The 19,431-nt window shown below is 40.0% G+C and overlaps 1 protein-coding gene across 4 annotated transcripts; it reads right to left on the bottom strand.

Annotated features, from left to right (window-relative positions):
• Window positions 1-1,191: 1,191 nt before the first annotated feature.
• Window positions 1,192-17,836, bottom strand: LOC149036555 (uncharacterized). 4 transcript variants are annotated; one of them, XM_089189285.1, is made up of 5 exons: window positions 17,324-17,836; window positions 17,101-17,230; window positions 13,031-13,236; window positions 2,304-6,825; window positions 1,192-1,987 (listed from the first exon to the last, which is right to left on the bottom strand). In XM_089189285.1, exons 4-5 carry the CDS (start codon window positions 6,788-6,790, stop codon window positions 1,921-1,923), a joined length of 4,554 nt encoding a protein of 1,517 aa, XP_089045411.1. In that variant the 5' UTR covers window positions 6,791-6,825; window positions 13,031-13,236; window positions 17,101-17,230; window positions 17,324-17,836; the 3' UTR covers window positions 1,192-1,920. The 4 variants fall into 4 exon arrangements, with proteins under 4 accessions (XP_089045411.1, XP_089045410.1, XP_089045412.1 ...); XM_089189284.1 differs by lacking the exon at window positions 13,031-13,236 and having other exon boundaries at window positions 17,324-17,835; XM_089189287.1 differs by lacking the exons at window positions 1,192-1,987; window positions 13,031-13,236 and having other exon boundaries at window positions 2,300-6,825; window positions 17,324-17,835.
• Window positions 17,837-19,431: the final 1,595 nt, after the last annotated feature.

Raw genomic sequence — 19,431 nt, 5'->3', positions numbered from 1 at the left:
CCTTCAACTTGATTTATAAGTAAAATATCTAATTGTGTTTGGCTATTCTATCAAATAAAGCAAGATAAATTCTGTCATGCCTGAGGCTGCTTTGCACATTAACATGGATGTTGCTACTAGCCTTTGGTGATTTGATGATTAAGAGTGTGTCCACGAAAGCACCAGGCAGTCTTGCTACGTGCCATCTCACTGATTCCAATGAAACTTTGCCAGTTTCAAGGGTCTACCCCAAAACTCAAAAAGACAAACTGGTTTCTGTTTTGTTTTTTTCCGGGGGTGAAATGGACCACCCTCCCCCTCCCTGCATTTATCTCCCACCAAACGCGTGGGAGATAAATAAAAGTTTTTACCTTCTCAGTTTGTTCCGTCAAAAACGCTTTTAATTTGAAGTCACGTCGACCTCGACAGAAAAGTTAGGCTCACCCTGTCAGAATCAACAGTTTGATAACGTAAATATCTAATAAAGTACGTCATTGTGCTTTTATCACAGTAATGAAAAAATTTGCATTTGCTCACGCTCGCCACATTTATTCTTTGGAAAGTTATTTTACGGGAGGGCAATGTCACTTAGCTTGGCCTGTCTTGACTCTGACTGACGAAAATTGCCGACGATGCGGCGAGGTGAGCCCCATGAAATTATTGTCAAATGTTTTAAAAACTTTTTCTACCACAACAGAAACAAAAGCTGGTCGCTTACAAAATTTCAAAATGACTTCTAAATTTTGCTAAATCTTAATTTTCTCGTACAGGGCCAACGCACCTTGAATGGGTCTTTTATTTGATGTTTTACTTCTATGTAAAGATTAGTCTCTATAGCACCCAAATGACTCAACATCGCGAGGTCGGTTAATCAGGACTCTGAGAACTGTCTTCCGTATTGTCCGTACACGATACGAAGGGGTCGGTGGTTTGAAACATAGCTCACGGAAAGGTTTCCAAACAAACGCAGCAAGAATTCATCTCTTTAATTTCCTTTTTGAAGCAGAGCGAAGTGGAGGAGGGAGGGGGGTGGGACGTGTAGGTTGGGGTAGGAATGAGAATTCCTCATGCGCACATGCGTGGACCGCATGCAGACACTCCTACCACTTGCATCATTTATCCCACCACCTTGCCGCCTTAACAATGAACAACAGTGCTATCTGTTTTACTCTGTAACCTGGTTAAAATAAACGCTCACGATATTTTCTAAGATTTCTCTCAAGCCGTCTTTTATTTTAGCGTCTTTGAAATTACTACATAATCCCTTTAGAAACTTTGCCAAAAATTGTATAAAGTGTGCTAAAAAACAAGAATATTTTGATTCCCTAAACAACATTTTGACAATGACCTGAATTAAAAACAATTAAATCACTATGCAAACATACTTTAACTCAAACATTAAGATGCCTAAGTGACTTGTTGAACCAGTTTCAAAATATTGCTGCCGTAATTTTTCCACTTGATACTGATTAAGTTTTTGACCTTGAAAGCTTTTTCCATGGTTCTATTTGGAAATCCATGAATTTTTTTCCAATCTTTTAAGCACTCAGAAGTAGTACTGGAACTGACCAAAAGAAAAGCTTTTCGTAAAGATTTTAAATAAAAAAATTTAGGATTCTGTTAACGAAACCTATAACAAAAGGCTTTGTAAGAAAACCCTGTAAGACTTAACTGGTTCGTTTTTGATGCTTAAACTACTGTTTTAACTTTGCTGATTTCACTTTACTTAAGAGCCCTAAGTCAATAATGTTTCGTGCTAATTATATCGGCCGGATAAGACAATTTTTGTGCAGAAAAAATATTCTCGGATACGTAGCCAATACCTCCCTCTGAGAAGATCGGAAAAGAGAATGTAAAAAATTGAAATTAATGTCCTTAATTTGAGGTTGGCCTTTCCTTAATTACACAATAAAATAACGGATAGAGTATTTTCTCTACTTATTAATATTGGTTATCCGTCGAAAAGTCTCTAAGGTCTGTTTCCTTCGAGCTATTCTCATCTTCTTTCCTGTAACAAACGTAAAAAAAAACAATTATAAATAACTTAATCAACATTTCTTAAATAAAGCAAATACAGTTCTACCAGGCGTAATACGTAGGCAAATGTACACTTTTTGAGGCCCTTTCGAGATTCTATATTTTACACCCAACTGGAAGAATAAATTGTTACTTTTTGAAAGAAACAAAAAAAAGGGTATAAAAACAACTTTGATTTTCAAGTTGACAAAGGATCACCGCCGACAGTCAGCGACCAGTAAGTCAAAGCCACCTTCACATCTAATTTAACTTTAATTTATGAAATACCTGTCCTCACCGAGTCTTACCTCTGCTTGCCAAACTCGAGCCTGACATCATCTCCAATCAGCGTAAACGAAGCCCACTCAGACACTTTGGTAAAGCCGTTTTTTCTCATCCACTTCATGGCCTGATGAAGGGATTCACCGGCACTTTCTCCTTCAACAAGGTGTTTGTAGAACCGACTCATCAGCTGCTCTGTTGCTGAGTCTGAAATGGTCCATAGCGCAACCAACACAGAGCGAGCACCGGATCCTAAGAACGCGCGGGCAATTCTTATAACTTCCTCGGCTCTCATCTGTCCACTTCCACTGTGAGAGCAGCTAAGCACCACCAGTTTAGCTCTGATTTTTACTCGTGAGACATCAGCCATCGTCAACATGTAAGCTTCCTGTGGTAGGATAGCGTTCCGACCGTTAGGAGCAGGAATGGGAGAGAGGGCAATTTCTCCCCTCTCGGCGTTACAATGGGCAGCAAAATGTATCAGGCTCACTGAACTTATCCGCTCAAGTACCGCCTGCTTCGTTGCTTTCTCGTCTACCAGGGGCGGAACACCCACCAATCGTCCGACCATCTCCGCTTCCTTTCTTGCACCTGGCAATGGCAGCAGCCAATCAACCTTGGGATTGCCTATTACCAAGGCACCAGTTTTGCTGTGATAATCCTCTGGACTTTCTCGAATGATCTTGAGTGTTGTCAAAGAAGGAATGACACGGATCCTATGAGTCTCCGACAGGTATTCGGCCCCCTCCTTTTCACGGAGAGCAGCAAACGGAACTTGGTACAAACAGCGGTCAGGGACGATTATGACTTCAGGCTCCTCAAGCAAATCATAAACGGGGGCAATAAACATTTTGTAACACAAAGATAGACTTGAAATGACTCCTTCGTTCTTGTCCTCGTGTTCCTCCACGAGTCGCAATCTTGCTGAGCTCTTTTGCCCGAGGGAGAGAGGTTGCAAACAATCTGCCAAAAATTTACTTAAAGGCAAATCTTTGGGCAACCCAGCCTGAACTAGATTCTCTTCCACAGATATTCTTTTAAAGTGAAGGACTCCACTTGTTTTCAAGATCCACAAATGCAAATCATTTTGAAAATAAGAAATGTACAGACAAGTACAGTTGTCTTCCTTTCTAGAGATGTCTTCAATGCCAAACCAAGATTGTGGATTAGCAGAGATGTGCGTTTCAACCGAGTACTTCTCTGTCATCAAGTCTGATAGGCCTCTGGCTCGAACCAACTCCTCAACGTAAAGAGCATCCCGAGAATTTCCGGTGGCACAAAGCAACTTAGAAAGCAGCTTGTGGGTAAATGTTCCTGAGTCCTCCAGAAATGATGTTCTGAACTGATCATTGGCGCCCAAGAAAGATCTCAGCTCCTCATACTTTTCAATGCACAGGTGAAGACACAAAAGGGAGTCTTTGAGTTTATTTTGAAATAAATACAAAATAGCGTGCTCTTGAAGGATTTGGAACTCTTTTCTTCTGTCTCCAATATCTCTAGATATGGATAAAGCTTTCTCCAAGCATACTTCCGAAGCTTCATAATCTCCAACAGTTCTAGACACAACTCCAAGGTTTGCAAGATCTGCTGCCTCCCCTTCCTTATCACCAATTTCAGTTCTGATAACAAGCGCTTTGTGGAGATGCTCTTTAGCCTTGTCGTATTGCCCGAGCGACTGAAACACAGTTCCTAGGTTTCCACAACATGATGCTTCTCCTCTTCTGTCGCCAATTTCAGTTGTGATGACAAGCGCTTTTTGGAGATACTCTTTAGCCTTGTCGTATTGCCCGAGCGACTGAAACACAGTTCCTAGGTTTCCATAACATGATGCTTTTCCTCTTCTGTCGCCAATTTCAGTTCTGATGGCGAGGGCTTCTTTGAGATACTCCTTGGCCTTGTCGTATTGCCCGAGCGACTGAAACACAGCACCAAGATTTCCGTAGTCAGTTGCCTCTCCTTCTCTGTCGCCAATTTTAGTTCTGATGACAAGCGCTTTTTGGAGATACTCGTTAGCCATGTCGTATTGCCCGAGCGACTGAAACACAGTTCCTAGGTTTCCATAACATGATGCTTCTCCTCTTCTGTCGCCAATTTCAGTTCTGATGGCGAGGGCTTCTTGGAGATACTCCTTAGCCTTGTCGTATTGCCCGAGCGACTGAAACACAGCACCAAGATTTCCGTAGTCAGTTGCCTCTCCTTCTCTGTCGCCAATTTTAGTTCTGATGACAAGCGCTTTTTGGAGATACTCGTTAGCCATGTCGTATTGCCCGAGCGACTGAAACACAGTTCCTAGGTTTCCATTACATGATGCTTCTCCTCTTCTGTCGCCAATTTCAGTTGTGATGACAAGCGCTTTTTGGAGATACTCTTTAGCCTTGTCGTATTGCCCGAGCGACTGAAACACAGTTCCTAGGTTTCCATAACATGATGCTTCTCCTCTTCTGTCGCCAATTTCAGTTCTGATGGCGAGGGCTTCTTGGAGATACTCTTTAGCCTTGTCGTATTGCCCGAGCGACTGAAACACAGTACCAAGATTTCCGTAGTCAGTTGCTTCTCCTTCCCTGTCGCCAATTTTAGCTCTGATGACGAGCGCTTTTTGGAGATACTCGTTAGCCATGTCATATTGCCCGAGCGACTGAAATACAGTTCCTAGGTTTCCATAACATGATGCTTCTCCTCTTCTGTCGCCAATTTCAGTTGTGATGACAAGCGCTTTTTGGAGGTACTCTTTAGCCTTGTCGTATTGCCTGAGCGACTGAAACACAGTTCCTAGGTTTCCATAACATGATGCTTCTCCTCTTCTGTCGCCAATTTCAGTTCTGATGGCGAGGGCTTCTTGGAGATACTCCTTAGCCTTGTCGTATTGCCCGAGGGACTGAAACACAGTACCAAGATTTCCGTAGTCAGTAGCTTCTCCTTCCCTGTCGCCAATTTTAGCTCTGGTGACGAGCGCTTTTTGGAGATACTCGTTAGCCATGTCATATTGCCCGAGCGACTGAAATACAGTTCCTAGGTTTCCATAACATGATGCTTCTCCTCTTCTGTCGCCAATTTCAGTTGTGATGACAAGCGCTTTTTGGAGATACTCTTTGGCCTTGTCGTATTGCCCGAGAGAATGAAACACAGTTCCTAGGTTTCCGTAGTCAGTTGCCTCTCCTTCCCTGTCGCCAATTTTAGTTCTGATGACAAGCGCTTTTTGGAGATACTCTTTAGCCTTGTCGTATTGCCCGAGCGACTGAAACACAGTTCCTAAGTTTCCATAACATGATGCTTCTCCTCTTCTGTCGCCAATTTCAGTTCTGATGGCGAGGGCTTCTTGGAGATACTCCTTAGCCTTGTCGTATTGCCCGAGTGACTGAAACACAGTACCAAGATTTCCGTAGTCAGTTGCCTCTCCTTCCCTGTCGCCAATTTTAGCTCTGGTTACGAGCGCTTTTTGGAGATACTCGTTAGCCATGTCATTTTGCCCGAGCGACTGAAATACAGTTCCTAGGTTTCCATAACATGATGCTTCTCCTCTTCTGTCGCCAATTTCAGTTGTGATGACAAGCGCTTTTTGGAGATACTCTTTGGCCTTGTCATATTGCCCGAGAGAATGAAACACAGTTCCTAGGTTTCCGTAGTCAGTTGCCTCTCCTTCCCTGTCGCCAATTTTAGTTCTGATGACAAGCGCTTTTTGGAGATACTCTTTAGCCTTGTCGTATTGCCCGAGCGACTGAAACACAGTTCCTAAGTTTCCATAACATGATGCTTCTCCTCTTCTGTCGGCAATTTCAGTTCCGATGACGAGCGCTTTTTGGAGATACTCTATAGCCTTGTCGCATTGCCCGAGCGAGTGAAACACAGTTCCTAGGTTTCCATAGTCAGTTGCCTCTCCTTCTCTGTCGCCAATTTCAGTTCTGATGAGAAGCGCTTTTTTGAAATACTGTTTAGCCTTGTCGCATTCCCCGAGTAACTGAAGCAACGTTCCTAGGTTTTCGCAACAGGATGCTTCTCCTTCTTTGTCGCCAATTTCGGTTGCTATGGCAAGGGCTCTCTCAACATGCTCCTTCGCTTTTAGGTTCTCGCCAAGTTTATGAAGCATAATTCCGAATCTTGCGCAGGCGCTTGCTTCACCAATTTGTTCACCAGTTAATCTCTTGATATTAACTGCTTTTACGTAAAGTTGTCTGGCATCTGTAAACCTGTTTTGACTCTCAACAATCTCTGCAAGAGCTAAGCTTATATCTCCTTCTCTTTCTAAGTCACCAGACTCGCTGTATAAGACAAGCAGTTTCCTGCCGTATCTTTCCGCACTTATGTAGTCAGAGATACGACGATAAGCCTTGAAAAGAAGTAAATTGAAGGCGCTGTAAAATTGTAGCAGTAGTGTTTTAAATTGGTCTTTGCTGTTTTGATCGGTGTTATTTAGCAAAATCAAACATTCGCTGCATATCTCAATGGCTTTCTGAATGCGATCTGAATTGAGCAGGAACAGGACAACTAGAAAGGCGATGTTCATGAAAGCTATCATGGCTTCTGTCGTTAGATTTCCATTGCCATCCTCTCCTGTTATAAGGGAAACGTTATTTTAATAACAAAAGTTAACAGAATGACTCTGGATTCACGATAAGTCACTACAAACAGGAACCCATATATGAAGTTACCAAAACGGGCTGGAAACTTTTTGTAACGAGCTGAAAGTGTTAGAATTCATAATATCGAATTAAAACAAAAAATAATAAGTGAAGAAGACGCGTGGATAAGTACAACTGGAACACATCAACGGATCACATTCGGTGAAACTTGTTTCTCTCTTAAGAGGGTAAGCTATCTTTGCGCGACAATCGACCCCTTGTTTCCGAAGACACGGTCACGGTCACGGTCACGGTCACGGTCACGGTGAACTTTTCATTTTTCTAGCGGGTGTGATTTGCGTGATCGAAGCCAAAAATACTGAAAAAAAAAAACTAAGTGACTGTATTTCGGTTTGGCACGTCACACTTTCTAACCGATGATGGATTTGAGCATCCAAAAATGAAACATCTTGCTCTGTTTAACGGGAAACGTCAGGCTTCAGTATTCATCTCTTTTGGACCGGTTGGATTTGCAACACGAGATCGATCAGATCGAGAGTACAACTAAAGCTTCTGTCTTTAAACAATAAGCTTCTTGTGGGTGGAAATTCACCCATTGTGCTCATAAACTTTTCATTTTCTTGCGGGTGTGATTTGCATCGAAGACAAAAATAGTAACTATTATAATAATAATAAAAAAAAATAATAAAAAATTAAAAAAGAAAAAGGACGCAGTGGATCTGTAATTTGCTCGAAATTAACCACATCACTGGTGTTACCTTTGAAGGCGTTCATCCAGTTACTGAAATGTGTCACTGAAAACGAATCTATTCTTAGCTGATGAGAATGATAAACAATTTGTGAGGCCACAAAGCTTTGCGACGAATTCATTTCACTCCGGTGCCAATCTTCGCACAACATGCCATGACTTAATAGTATCAGGAAAGGACAGGACAAATTAGTAATTAGCAATTGCCTTTGGAATTAAAAGGTTACTCATACCTCAAGTAACCGTAAAGTTAAAGCTTAAGTTACGGTAAAGTTATTCTAACAAAACAATACAAAATTGTCAATGTCGCAGCTGATACTTCTGAAAGTGAAACGACAAAAACATTTTGCACTTTTCCCCTAAAAACATCTTGACTAACTTTAAAACCACATGATACTGTTCTGCACGTTTTTGACCGTATAAGAGATAGAGAAATGTTTTGGTTGTCATTTTACCAGTAACCTGATGACGTGATGGAAGTAAAAAGATTGCAATCTCCCTTCTCCCACATTTATAAAACGATTTAATTATGAGTTTGTGAAATAGCAATGACAAAATATTTAGATTTCAAAGAGAATGTTGTTGGAGCTCATTTGAAAGCCTCACAATACTTCTCAACTAATTTAACGGCTGGGCTTCGTAAACTAATTACATCTGAAAAGTAAGCGCAGTGATCAGTTACACTTCCTCCGGTTCCTCACAGAGAACTATGACATCTTCCTTCGTGAGCACGCGGTCATAGACTGACCTCTCTTCTTATGCGAGACCTTAGTACTTTCACAAAAAGCGAACAAGGTCACGTGAATTACTAAAGAAAATTATGGACACCGGAAAACCACGAACTGTAACACTGCAAATATCCTCTGACAGTAGTAAAGGACAGTCCGCATTATAAATATGTCTTGATATAGGATTCATTTTAGTTTTTGGCCACGTGATTGTAGAAACCATCAGTTTCTCAAATTAAACAATGCTGAACAATCTTAGCTAATGAGGTTGAATATATTGTATAAAACCATAAAGGTTTGAAGAAAGCCATTTAACGGTGGAGATCTGAAGCATCCGTTCAACGGAAAAGACGCTTATACTGTGTATGTAAAAACAGTGAATTTAAGAAAGTTTCAGTTTCTCTGAAAAAATTAAAACATCTTTCTTCGTGAGCGCGCAGCGTCATAACTTGTCTTCTTATGCGAGGCTCTGGCGCTTTAACAGACAAAGAAACAGATTACGGCCTTAAGAAAAATATGTACCGCAGAACGTAGCCCGCAGAGCAGGCGAAATTTAGGCTAGCAAATGCTAAGTAATTTCATAACGAATATTATGGCTGCCATCTTTGATTTTAATAGCAGCGGAAGGCTGGGGAGAGGAAAAATTTATACCAAGGGGGCGGTCGACGGTCAAAAATAAGGAGGGAGGGTGGGGGTAGGGGAATGAAGAGTAGGGGGGTAAGGGGCGGGGGAGGGGAGAAAAAAAACGGTCGGAGTGGCTCGGGTAACTTGCTCGAAAATAACTACATCATTGGTCTTCCATTTGAAGGCGTTAATCCAGAGACTGAAATATGGCAACAAGTAAATGACATCAGAGAGAGTAGCTTGACTTTGCTCGACTTTTCGGTAATAAATAATAGTCATAATCAATAGTTCAACATATTTCTTTTGGGAACAGGCGAGAAGTGGAAGAAATGGACTGGACGACAGTTACGTTGTGGGATCTGCGTATCTGCAAGGCACTGTCTTTTTGTTTTCTCTTTTCCTCGGGCAATTTTAAGAAAATTGCCACTGGAGGACACTAACACCGAGCGATTATTTGAATGATAAAAATTCAATATGGCTTAGGTTCTTCCTTCTTATCGAAAAGTAACAAACAATTGCAAGCTTGACAAGCTTGCTTCCCGTTTAATTTAGTATTGACGTCAACATCAGGGACCTTAAGCAGTCAGGATGGCAACGCCTAGGAAGACTTCGATCAAAAAAATGATTTTCTGCCTTTAATTAAATTTAAAAAATGGCTGCATGTGTTTACCGTCTCATACGGCACCACACCTCTACTTCAGCATAACGTAATAAGAGAAGCGTTGAGTTCCAAATAGAAATTAAAATAATTTGCTGTCGCGGTTTCGGTTCGCAGACGACGCAAGTTGTGGTGATTTCACGTTGTTGTTTTGCATAGGACGGCAAAGAAATGTACAAAGTTTTCAAACGCACGTGCTAAGCTATTGTTCTGCCAATTAGATTTTTTGTTTTTCCATGTCCTCGTTGCCGCCGTCGTGGTTTGCTTAAGGTACTCATTACCTGATTTCTCCAAATTCGGGGAAATTTCATTTTCCAAGGCTACACGGTCAAAGCCAAAACAAGTCGCTTTTGAGAATTATGGGCTCACTGTAGTAGAACGAGGGTCTTAATGGGGTGATGGCTTTTACGGCTAGCGGTTAAAATTTTGCCTATTTTACGACTTATGGTTAACATCATTCCATTCATGAGTTGTTACCAGAAATTTTTTTTGAGTTTAATTTTGTTCACGACTAACGGTTAAAATTACACAATTTTTACGCTTAACAGTTAAATTTTTTGGGCGTTTTATGGCTCACGGTTAACCTTCTTAATACCCTCAATCAAACACTGTTACCGCCAATATTTGATTTGAAAAAATTAAAACTGTGATAAAAAATATTTAACAAAATCACTGAGAATAGCAACTGATCAATTATCAAAGACGATCGAGAAAAAGATCAAAATGGTAAGTCTTTTTTTCCCTAAAGTGATTCATTATGTAGGAGTCGTGAACTAATGATTCTCATTTCACAAAATGTTAAAATTAGAAATGTATCTCTAATCTTGCAGAAGATGGTGAGAGTTAAACTTCCCAGTTTTCATGCGACTTTCGAAAATTCAAAACGGAATTCGAATACTAAGGGAGAATTAATGAGAGGAGGATATGAAGAGTGAATCAGCATTTACTCAGAAGATTTAAGTGTTCCAATTCAAACGAATGAATTTCGGTTTTGTTCTGATCCTTCGGACCCTGATCCACTAGCTTGCTCCCCATAACAAACGAGACGTAGGTCCTTCATCAGCAGTGTAACCAGATTTATTCAAAGTAAATTTCGTGGTGAAACGAGAAAGCGTTTTCACCGGCGAGCACGACAATTACAATCCCCGACAATCACATGGAAAACTCCACTAATACCTTACGATGAAGTACAATGCTTAACTGTGTTTGTGACGCTAGACGCGTGACACGTGACACGTGTGACAGAACAAGTTTTGTACGTCACACTTTTATAACCAATGATGGAATTGAACATGTCAAAATAACTTATTTCATTCTTTTTTAATAGGAAACGTCAGGCTTCTGTGTCCATCCCTTTCCAAAATTGGAATTTCATCACAAGATCGATACCAGTAGAACGAAAGCTTCTTCCTTTAAACGGTAAGCTATCTGTGCGCAATAATCAACTTTTCATGAACTAATATGGAAAACTGACCAGCAGTTTACTCCGCAGTGAATCGATTTCGGTTTTGCACGTCACGCTTTCATAACTTCAAATCGACCATACTATTCTTTCTGACGTGTTCAACTCTCCTAACTTAACAGCGAGTCACACAACGCGTGACGCTCTCATGAATTAATCGTTTGCTTTTTCTCGAGACGTGAGCTTGGACCGCCTCTGCTGACATCAGTAAAGGACATTCTGCATGATAAATATGTCTTAATATAGGATTGATTTAAGTTTTCGATCACGTGATTGTGGAAACCCGACATCAGTTTCTCAAATTAAACAATGCTTAAGAGCCCACGACTGTAGATATCAAGAATCGCTGGCCAAGCGAAAAAAATCGAAAATTCTGATAATTTGCCTGGAAAACCCTTTTAGGGAGATATGTTCAAAAAAAATATTTCGAAGTTTGAAAAATCAAATGTGTCCGGGAAAATGGGGAAAAACGAAAATTTGGGTTTTTACCTAATTAATTATGCAAAAAAATACAGTAAAATTGACCAACTTTAGTGTGCGAGTACTGAAGGAGGATGTTTGGTAAGAAATCGAGGGTGTTTTTACTTCAAAGTATAATTAATTTGATTTTTATTTGTGGCATTTTAAGGAGCTTTGGTTCAATTTTAAAATTCACATGATTTTTTAACAAAGTGCTGTCAAACGCTTGTTGCAAAAAGCGAAAAATCGAGCAACTTCAGGCCTTCAAAACGCATCTTGGCATGTGAGAAATCATATCAAACTACATGCTGGCACAAAGTTTGGTCCTTATATGAAAATAATATGAAATAAAAAATCTGGGTAATTCAGAAAAGTGCCGGCAAAATAAAAGAGTTTGCAACGCACTGTGGCCAAGGTCAAGAATTTGCATGATGCAAATCAGTTGTAGAAATCGTACTTGAGAGCTACATAGTAAACAATAGAGTTAAGATGGTTAAAAAACTCTTTGATATGGAAGTGATATGAAATTATAGAATAGAAAATCCGCAGACATTGCTGAAGAGGGCTGTAAATTGATGTGTAGATACGAAATTTTCTGTTAATTTGAATTGCAGAAGACTGTTATTGTCGACTCGCTATTTCAACAGCGCTACCTACACCTAACTACAGATAAGGGCCGCTGTATAGTTCACCATTTTTTTTGAGTAGTGGTTTATTATCGACATAATTCTTAGTTGAATAGTTACGTTTTCTGCAACTGCGATAATATTTCTTTTGAAATATCTTGGATATCTTGGAAAAAGTTATGTGAGTAAACAAAGTCACGCAACACCGCAAGCTTCTGCTGTGAAGTTTTTCACCTCAAGATAACAGCCCAACTATTTTTATGCTATTTACTCTTATCTTTTTCGAAAAAATGGCCACATTTCTGTCATAAAACTTGATAAAAAGGACTTACGTCACGGTAGCAATTATACCGTGTTGTAGTCCGGGCGATAATTCTCTATGATGCAATCACGGTCTTTTTCTTAAAGGTAAACACGTGCAAGGTTTTTCATAGAGCATAAACAGAAAACGATGTCATTCTGTAGCTTTGCTTCTCTCCTTGGGGGGAAGGGGGGGGGGGGCTTGTGGTGCAAGGTCTGAAAATCCAAACATGGCTGACTTTGTCGAATTGAAAGACTGTACTAGGGATCAAGTGTTTCTATGTTCAAAAGAGGGCTGCACGCAAGTTTCCAACGGCACTCTTCTCTAGAAAAGCATCTCGCGTTGGGAACATGCACAAAGACGGTTGAAAGGGAGACACTTCTTGATAAAGCGAAGGTTAAATAAGCTGCAAGGCTCGAGGAAGGTTCAAGTTCCGTGCCAACTATTCCTCTACCTCCTGAAACCTGTCCTCGTAGCACTGGATATGTAACACTGCCTGAAGGCTTCGCTTTAAAACAGGTAAAGAAAGTTTACCGGTTTAACGAAAAGCAACGAGAGTACCTGACTTACCATCGGACAAGAAAGCGGTGAGAAGGTCGACGCGGAAATTGTTGCAACAGAAATGAGAAGAGCAAAGGAATTGAACGGGGAGCGCTTGTTCAGTGTCTGAGTTTTTTTTACTTAACAAGTAGCTTCATTTTTTTCCAGAATGGCAGCAAAAGTGAAACAGCAGACAGCCCCCTGCGCACAAGCTGTAACTGAGCAAGATCTCGTTGCTATGGAGGAAGAATTCAATTTGTCAAATGCTAAGGAGTCTATTTTTGAGCAGTTAAATGTAACTCATTCTATTCGTTACCAACAGCACAACTGTCCCATGGTCGAGAATAACACACTCAAAAATCTCAAACTCGCAGTCTTAAAACTCCTTTGCGAGAGTTTCAATCTTGCATTACCACCTGGGGTTGATCATAGAAAAAAAGACATCTTACGTCGCTCTGCTCGAAGACCTTGTAGATGCTGCTCTTGCAGTACAGTTTAAAAGGCAAATGGCAAAAGGCTGCTTCAAAAAATTTAGTTTTATATGAACTATAATTATATGATAGATTATATAATTTATATGATATAAAACGGGGGCCGTGGAGCATATTTTGGATCGGAGGAGCTATTGCAGTTCCCACGTAGTGTGAGCTCATTGGCACCAACTTATAATTATCTATGAGGGCCCTGGGGCCTCCCCTCCGAGGAGGGCCTCCTTTTGTCTGTTTCTTAGTACGCCTTTCTTAGTACAGAAAGACTGCTGACAGGGTGTCCTGGGGTATGCTCCCCCCGCAAATTTTGAAATCTAGCTTCTGAAATCACCGGAAACGCGTTTCAATCCAAGGAAAAATTTGTCAAATTTTTAATACAAAGATTAAAATAAATAACAATGATAATAACAAATTGTTCTTGGTGGGGCTACAGCCCACTCAACCCCATAGCTCCCCGGTCCCCGTATTAAAGGCGCAAACCGGAAATGAAAAAGTCCCCTTCGAACCGCACTTGGCAGTCAGACAGGATCAGGCCGCCTGGATGTTGTTCGATATAGACTCATAAAATAATTTATACAAGTAATATAAAACGAGATATATAGGACTGGATGCTTTAGAATGGAGTTTTGACGAAAAAAGGATTGTGTCCGCTTTACTCGGGAACTTCACCTTTGATCCAACGTGACAATTGTCACGCAATTGAAACATTTTGCTTTTCGTCGAGACAGTTACAAGAAATGAAACAAAAAACTCATTGGCTTAAGAAACGAATTAAACGCTAATATATAGATTTAGCCAAGCCTAAAAGCGGAACTTGCATTTTTTTTCCCCGCACGTCTCAAGGGCACAACAGCTTGCCCGGCCAGGACTAGAACCCGGGTCGTCCGACTCGTAACCCAGTGCACGGTCGCACGGTCGCACGGTCGCACGGTCGCACGGTCGCACGGTCGCACGGTCGCACGGTCGCACGGTCGCACGGTCGCACGGTCGCACGGTCGCACGGTCGTACGGTCGTACAACCAAATTTTTTCAGCTTGATGCGTTACTACTATTTTTCATAATTATGGGGCTACACTCTGCGTGCTCCGCTACTGAATGCTGGTCATTATTCTTGTAAATATCATATTGTAGCCATCAAAAGAGCCTTTAATTTCATACACCAGAACCGTTAGGCGGTACGATTTCTACAACTGATTTGCATCATGCAAATTCGTGACCTCTGGTCACAGTGCGTCGCAAACCGTTATGTTTTGCCGGCACGTTTCTGAATTACCCAGATTTTTTATTTCATATTGTGTTAGTATAAGGACCAAACTTTGTGCCAGCATGTAGTTTGACATGATGTCACACATACCAAGACGCGTTTTGAAGGCTTGAAGTTGCTCGATTTTTCGCTTTTTGCAACAAGCGTTTGACAGCACTTTGTTAAAAAATCATGTGAATTTTAAAATTAAACCAAAGCTCCTTAAAATGCCACAAATAAAAATCAAATTAATTATACTTTGAAGTAAAAACACCCCCGATTTCTTACCAAACATCCTCCTTCAGTACTCGCACACTAAAGTTGGTCAATTTTACTGTATTTTTTGCATAATTAATAAGGTAGAAACCCGTATTTTCGTTTTTCCCCATTTCCTCGGACACATTTGATTTTTCAAACTTTAAAATAATTTTTTTGAATGTATCTCCCAAAAAGTATTTTCCAGGCAAATTATCAGAATTTTCTATTTTTTAGCCTGGCCAACGATTCTCGATATTTACCACGTATGCAATAACATTGAATTCAAGAGAGTTTTAGTTCCTCTGAGAAAATTAAAACATCTCTCCTCGTGAACGCGCAATGCTATTACTTATCTTTTTATGAGAGACTCTGGCGCTTAAACAGACAGAAAAAAGAAAAGATTTGTGCTCGTATGCCCGTCTATCGCGTCCTATTTAGGTCGACATTTTCAACACTTAGTGGTCATATGATAAACTGCCTATTGACTGAGTTTGGTTGGGCCGGACGGGAAAATATTTGGCTCTCGGTCATGAAGCAAGGACCTCGCTGCGCTCCTACCACTCAATCAATAAGTACACAGTATCATTCGGTTTTGTACGTCACACTTTAATCACTCATGATGTAATTAAACATGAAAAATGAAAAGAGTTATTCTATTTTTAATGGGGAACGTCAAGCTTAAGTGTTGAGTCTTTGAAAAGTTTGATTTACATCACAAGATTGATCACGGTACAACCTAAGTTTTTTTCTTTAAACGGCAACCTATCATTGCGTGACAATCGACTCCTTGTCTTCGTGAACTTTTCATTTCCAGCGGAGGTGATTTGCATGATCGAAGCCAGAATTGCTGAAAAAACTGAGTGACTGTATTTCGGTTTAGCACGTCACACTTTTCTGACTAATGGTGGATTTTAGCGTCCAAAAATGAAACATTTTACTCTGTTTAACCAAAACGACAGGCTTCAGTGTTCACCCCTTTTGGAACGATTGGATTTGCTTGACGAGATCGATAAGATCGAGAGTACAAGTAAAGGTTCTGTCTTTAAACAGTAAGCTATCCGTGCGTGAAAATTGGCTCATTGAACTCATGAACTTTTCATTTTCTTATGGGTGTGATTCATAAATTAATGGTTTGTTTTTTCTCGAAAGGTGAGCCTGATGTCAGCCTCTACTGAAATCAATAACGAACATTCTGCATTATGAATATGCCTTGATGTAGGATTGAGTTTAGTTTTTGATCACGTGATTGTGGAAACCGTCAGTTTTTCAAATTAAACAATGCTGAAAAATCTTAGTTAATGAGGCTAGAATATATTGTATAAAACCCTTACGGTTTGAAGAAAGCAATTTTACGGTAAGGATATGAAGCATCCGATCAACGGAAAAGTGCGCTTATAATATGTATGTAATAACAGTGAATTTAAGAAAGTTTCAGTTTCTCTGAATCAAAACATCTCTCTTCGTGAGCGCGCAGCGTCATGACTTATCTTCTTATGCGAGACTCTGGCGCATGAACAGACAAAAAAACAGATTACGGCGTTTAGAAAATTATGTACTGTAGAACCCGCCGCTAGTATCCAAAAATTTAAGAGAATCGTATCTCGACCATGAAACGCTTGTGTACATGTAGAACGGAAATTCAATTCGAATCTACTGCGATCTCTGAATCGATCGTTAAATACTCCTAAAACAAAATCAAGTTAATAGCTAATGCAGATCATAGCCACTGGAAAACCACATAATGAAGCACTACGGATTTCCTATGATATCAGCGTTGGACAGTCCACACCATAAATAGAGGTCTGAATTTAGTTTTGTGATCATCAACTTCTCAAATTGAACGATATTCAATAACCTTAATTAATGCAGATAAATTATACGATATGAAGCCACAGAGATTTGAAAAAGTCGCCGTAGAACCAATTTATTTCACTGTGGTGACAATTCAATCGCGCCATCAACCGCTCTAACGAAGGGTTAACACTCGAAACGTGACAAATAGCAAACAGAAAAATCAAGAAAGCAGCAAAGAGCCTAACCTCGATACAGTTACTAAATAACTAAAGCTGATAAAAACTGAGTGATTAGAAAACATTTTCAATCGCACTTACCAAGATGTTGACAATGTGGCTGATGCTTTCAAAATGAAACAACAAAAATGTCTCCTTACTCGGAACTGGTTAGATCAAATGACCACCACAAACGCTATAATATCAAGCCAAGCTTTAATAATTATTCGATCTAAAAGAAATACATTTATAATTCGCAATTAGAACAAATGCAAATCAAGTCTTTATCTTGTAACTTAATTCAAAAACTTCAATATAAACTTACTTCTGTGGCGGGTCGTTACAACAGTCTCACTCTACGGGTTAGCAGATTCTCCAGGTAAGCGGATTTAGAGACAGAAAAACGATAACAAAATAACTTCTTCCTCACTTCGATTCTGCTGAAAAACTGACTTGAAACATAATAATCTAACGCTTTTAAATCAATCTATTGAATTATTGTCAATCACGATTCTTGTCATCGAATAAATCTGTCAGCAAGAGGCGAAACGAAACAAAAAATAAGGAACCACTTTTCCCAACCTTCCGAACTTCCGCTGTCACAGTGTTCTAGGTATCCAGATCACGTGTGTTTAGATTATTCCCATCTCCCCTCTGGGCTAATCGAAACAAAAAGGAAAAGTTTCAATTGCATAATTTTGTGTGTCCGACGGTGTGCCTATCTATCGCGTCCCATTTAGGTTGAAATTTTCAACAGTTAGACGCGGAATGTTCGTTACTGATTTCAGCAGAGGCTGACATCAGGCTCACGTCTCGTGAAAAAACAAACCATTAATTTATGAATCACACCCACATGAAAATGAAAAGTTCATGGGTGCAACGAGACAGAAGCTTTAGTTGTACTCTCGATCTCATCGATCTCGTCAAGCAAATCCAATCGTTCCAAAAGGGGTGAACACTGAAGCCTGACGTTTTGGTTAAACAGAGTAAGATGTTTCATTTTTGGACGCTAAAATCCATCATTAGTCAGATAAGTGTGACGTGCTAAACCGAAATATAGTCACTCAGTTTTTTTAACAATTCTGGCTTCGATCATGCAAATCACCTCCGCTGGAAAATGAAAAGTTCACGAAGACAAGGAGTCGATTGTCACGCAATGATAGGTTACCGTTTAAAGAAAAGAACTTAGTTTGTACCGTGATCAATCTTGTGATGTAAATCAAACTTTTCAAAGACTAAACACTTAAGCTTGACGTTCCCCATTAAAAATAGAATAACATTTTTCATTTTTCATGTTCAATTACAGCATGAGTGATAAAAGTGTGACGTACAAAACCGAATGATACTGTGTACTTATTGATTGAGTGGTAGGAGCGCAGCGAGGTCCTTGCTTCATGACCGAGAGCCAAATATTTTCCCGTCCGGCCCAACCAAACTCAGTCAATAAGCAGTTTATCATACGACCACTAACTGTTGAAAATTTTGACCGAAATAGGACGCGATAGACGGGCATAAGATCACAAATCTTTTTTTTTTTCTGTCTGTTTAAGCGCCAGAGTCTGGCATAAGAAGATAAGTCATGACACTGCGCGCTCACGAGGAGAGATGTTTTAATTTTCTCAGAGGAACAAAAGCTTTCTATATTATTGAATTAAAACTTTCAATGTTATTGCATACATAGTATAAGCGTACTTTTCCGTTGCACGGATGCTTCATATCCCCGCCGTCAAATGGCTTTCTTCAAACCGTTAAGGATTTCAACCTCATTAGTTAAGATTGTTAAGCATTGTTTAATTTGAGAAACTGATGCCGGGTTCCACAATCACGTGATCGAAAACTAAAGTCAATCCTTTTTTAAGACATATTTATCATGCAGAATGTCCTTTACTGATGTCAGCAGAGGCGGCCCAAGCTCACGTCTCGAGAAAAGGCAAACGATTAATTCATGAGAGCGTCACGCGTTGTGTGACTCGGTGTTAAGTTAGGAGAGTTGAACATGTTATAAAGAATAGTATAGGGAACGAATTCGAAATATGGTCGATTTGAAATTATAAAGTGTGACGTGCAAAACCGAAATAGACTCACTGCGGAGTAAACTGCTGATCAGTTTTCCATATTAGTTCATGAAAAGTTGATTATCGCGCACAGATAGCTTACCGTTTAAAGGAAGAAGCTCTCGTTCTACTGGTATCGATCTTGTGATGAAATTCCAATTTTCACGTAATGTAATTGTCATGTAAATCACACCCGCTAGAAAATGAAAAGTTCATGAAGACATTGAGTCCATTATCACGCAAAGATAGCTTAGCGTTAAAAAAAATTAAACTTAGGTTGTACTGTGGTCGATCTTCATGTAAAGACGACAAATATGCAACAAAATGCGCAGTAAACATCGAAATGTAAGAAAACAAGGAAAATTTTGGAAAAACATTT

Source organism: Pocillopora damicornis, chromosome 12, assembly GCF_964200805.1.
Source record: "Pocillopora damicornis chromosome 12, jaPocDami1.2, whole genome shotgun sequence".
Taxonomy (NCBI): Eukaryota; Metazoa; Cnidaria; class Anthozoa; order Scleractinia; family Pocilloporidae; genus Pocillopora; species Pocillopora damicornis.
Note: the sequence above shows the minus strand (reverse complement) of the source record. Positions and strands in the feature narration are given on the sequence as shown.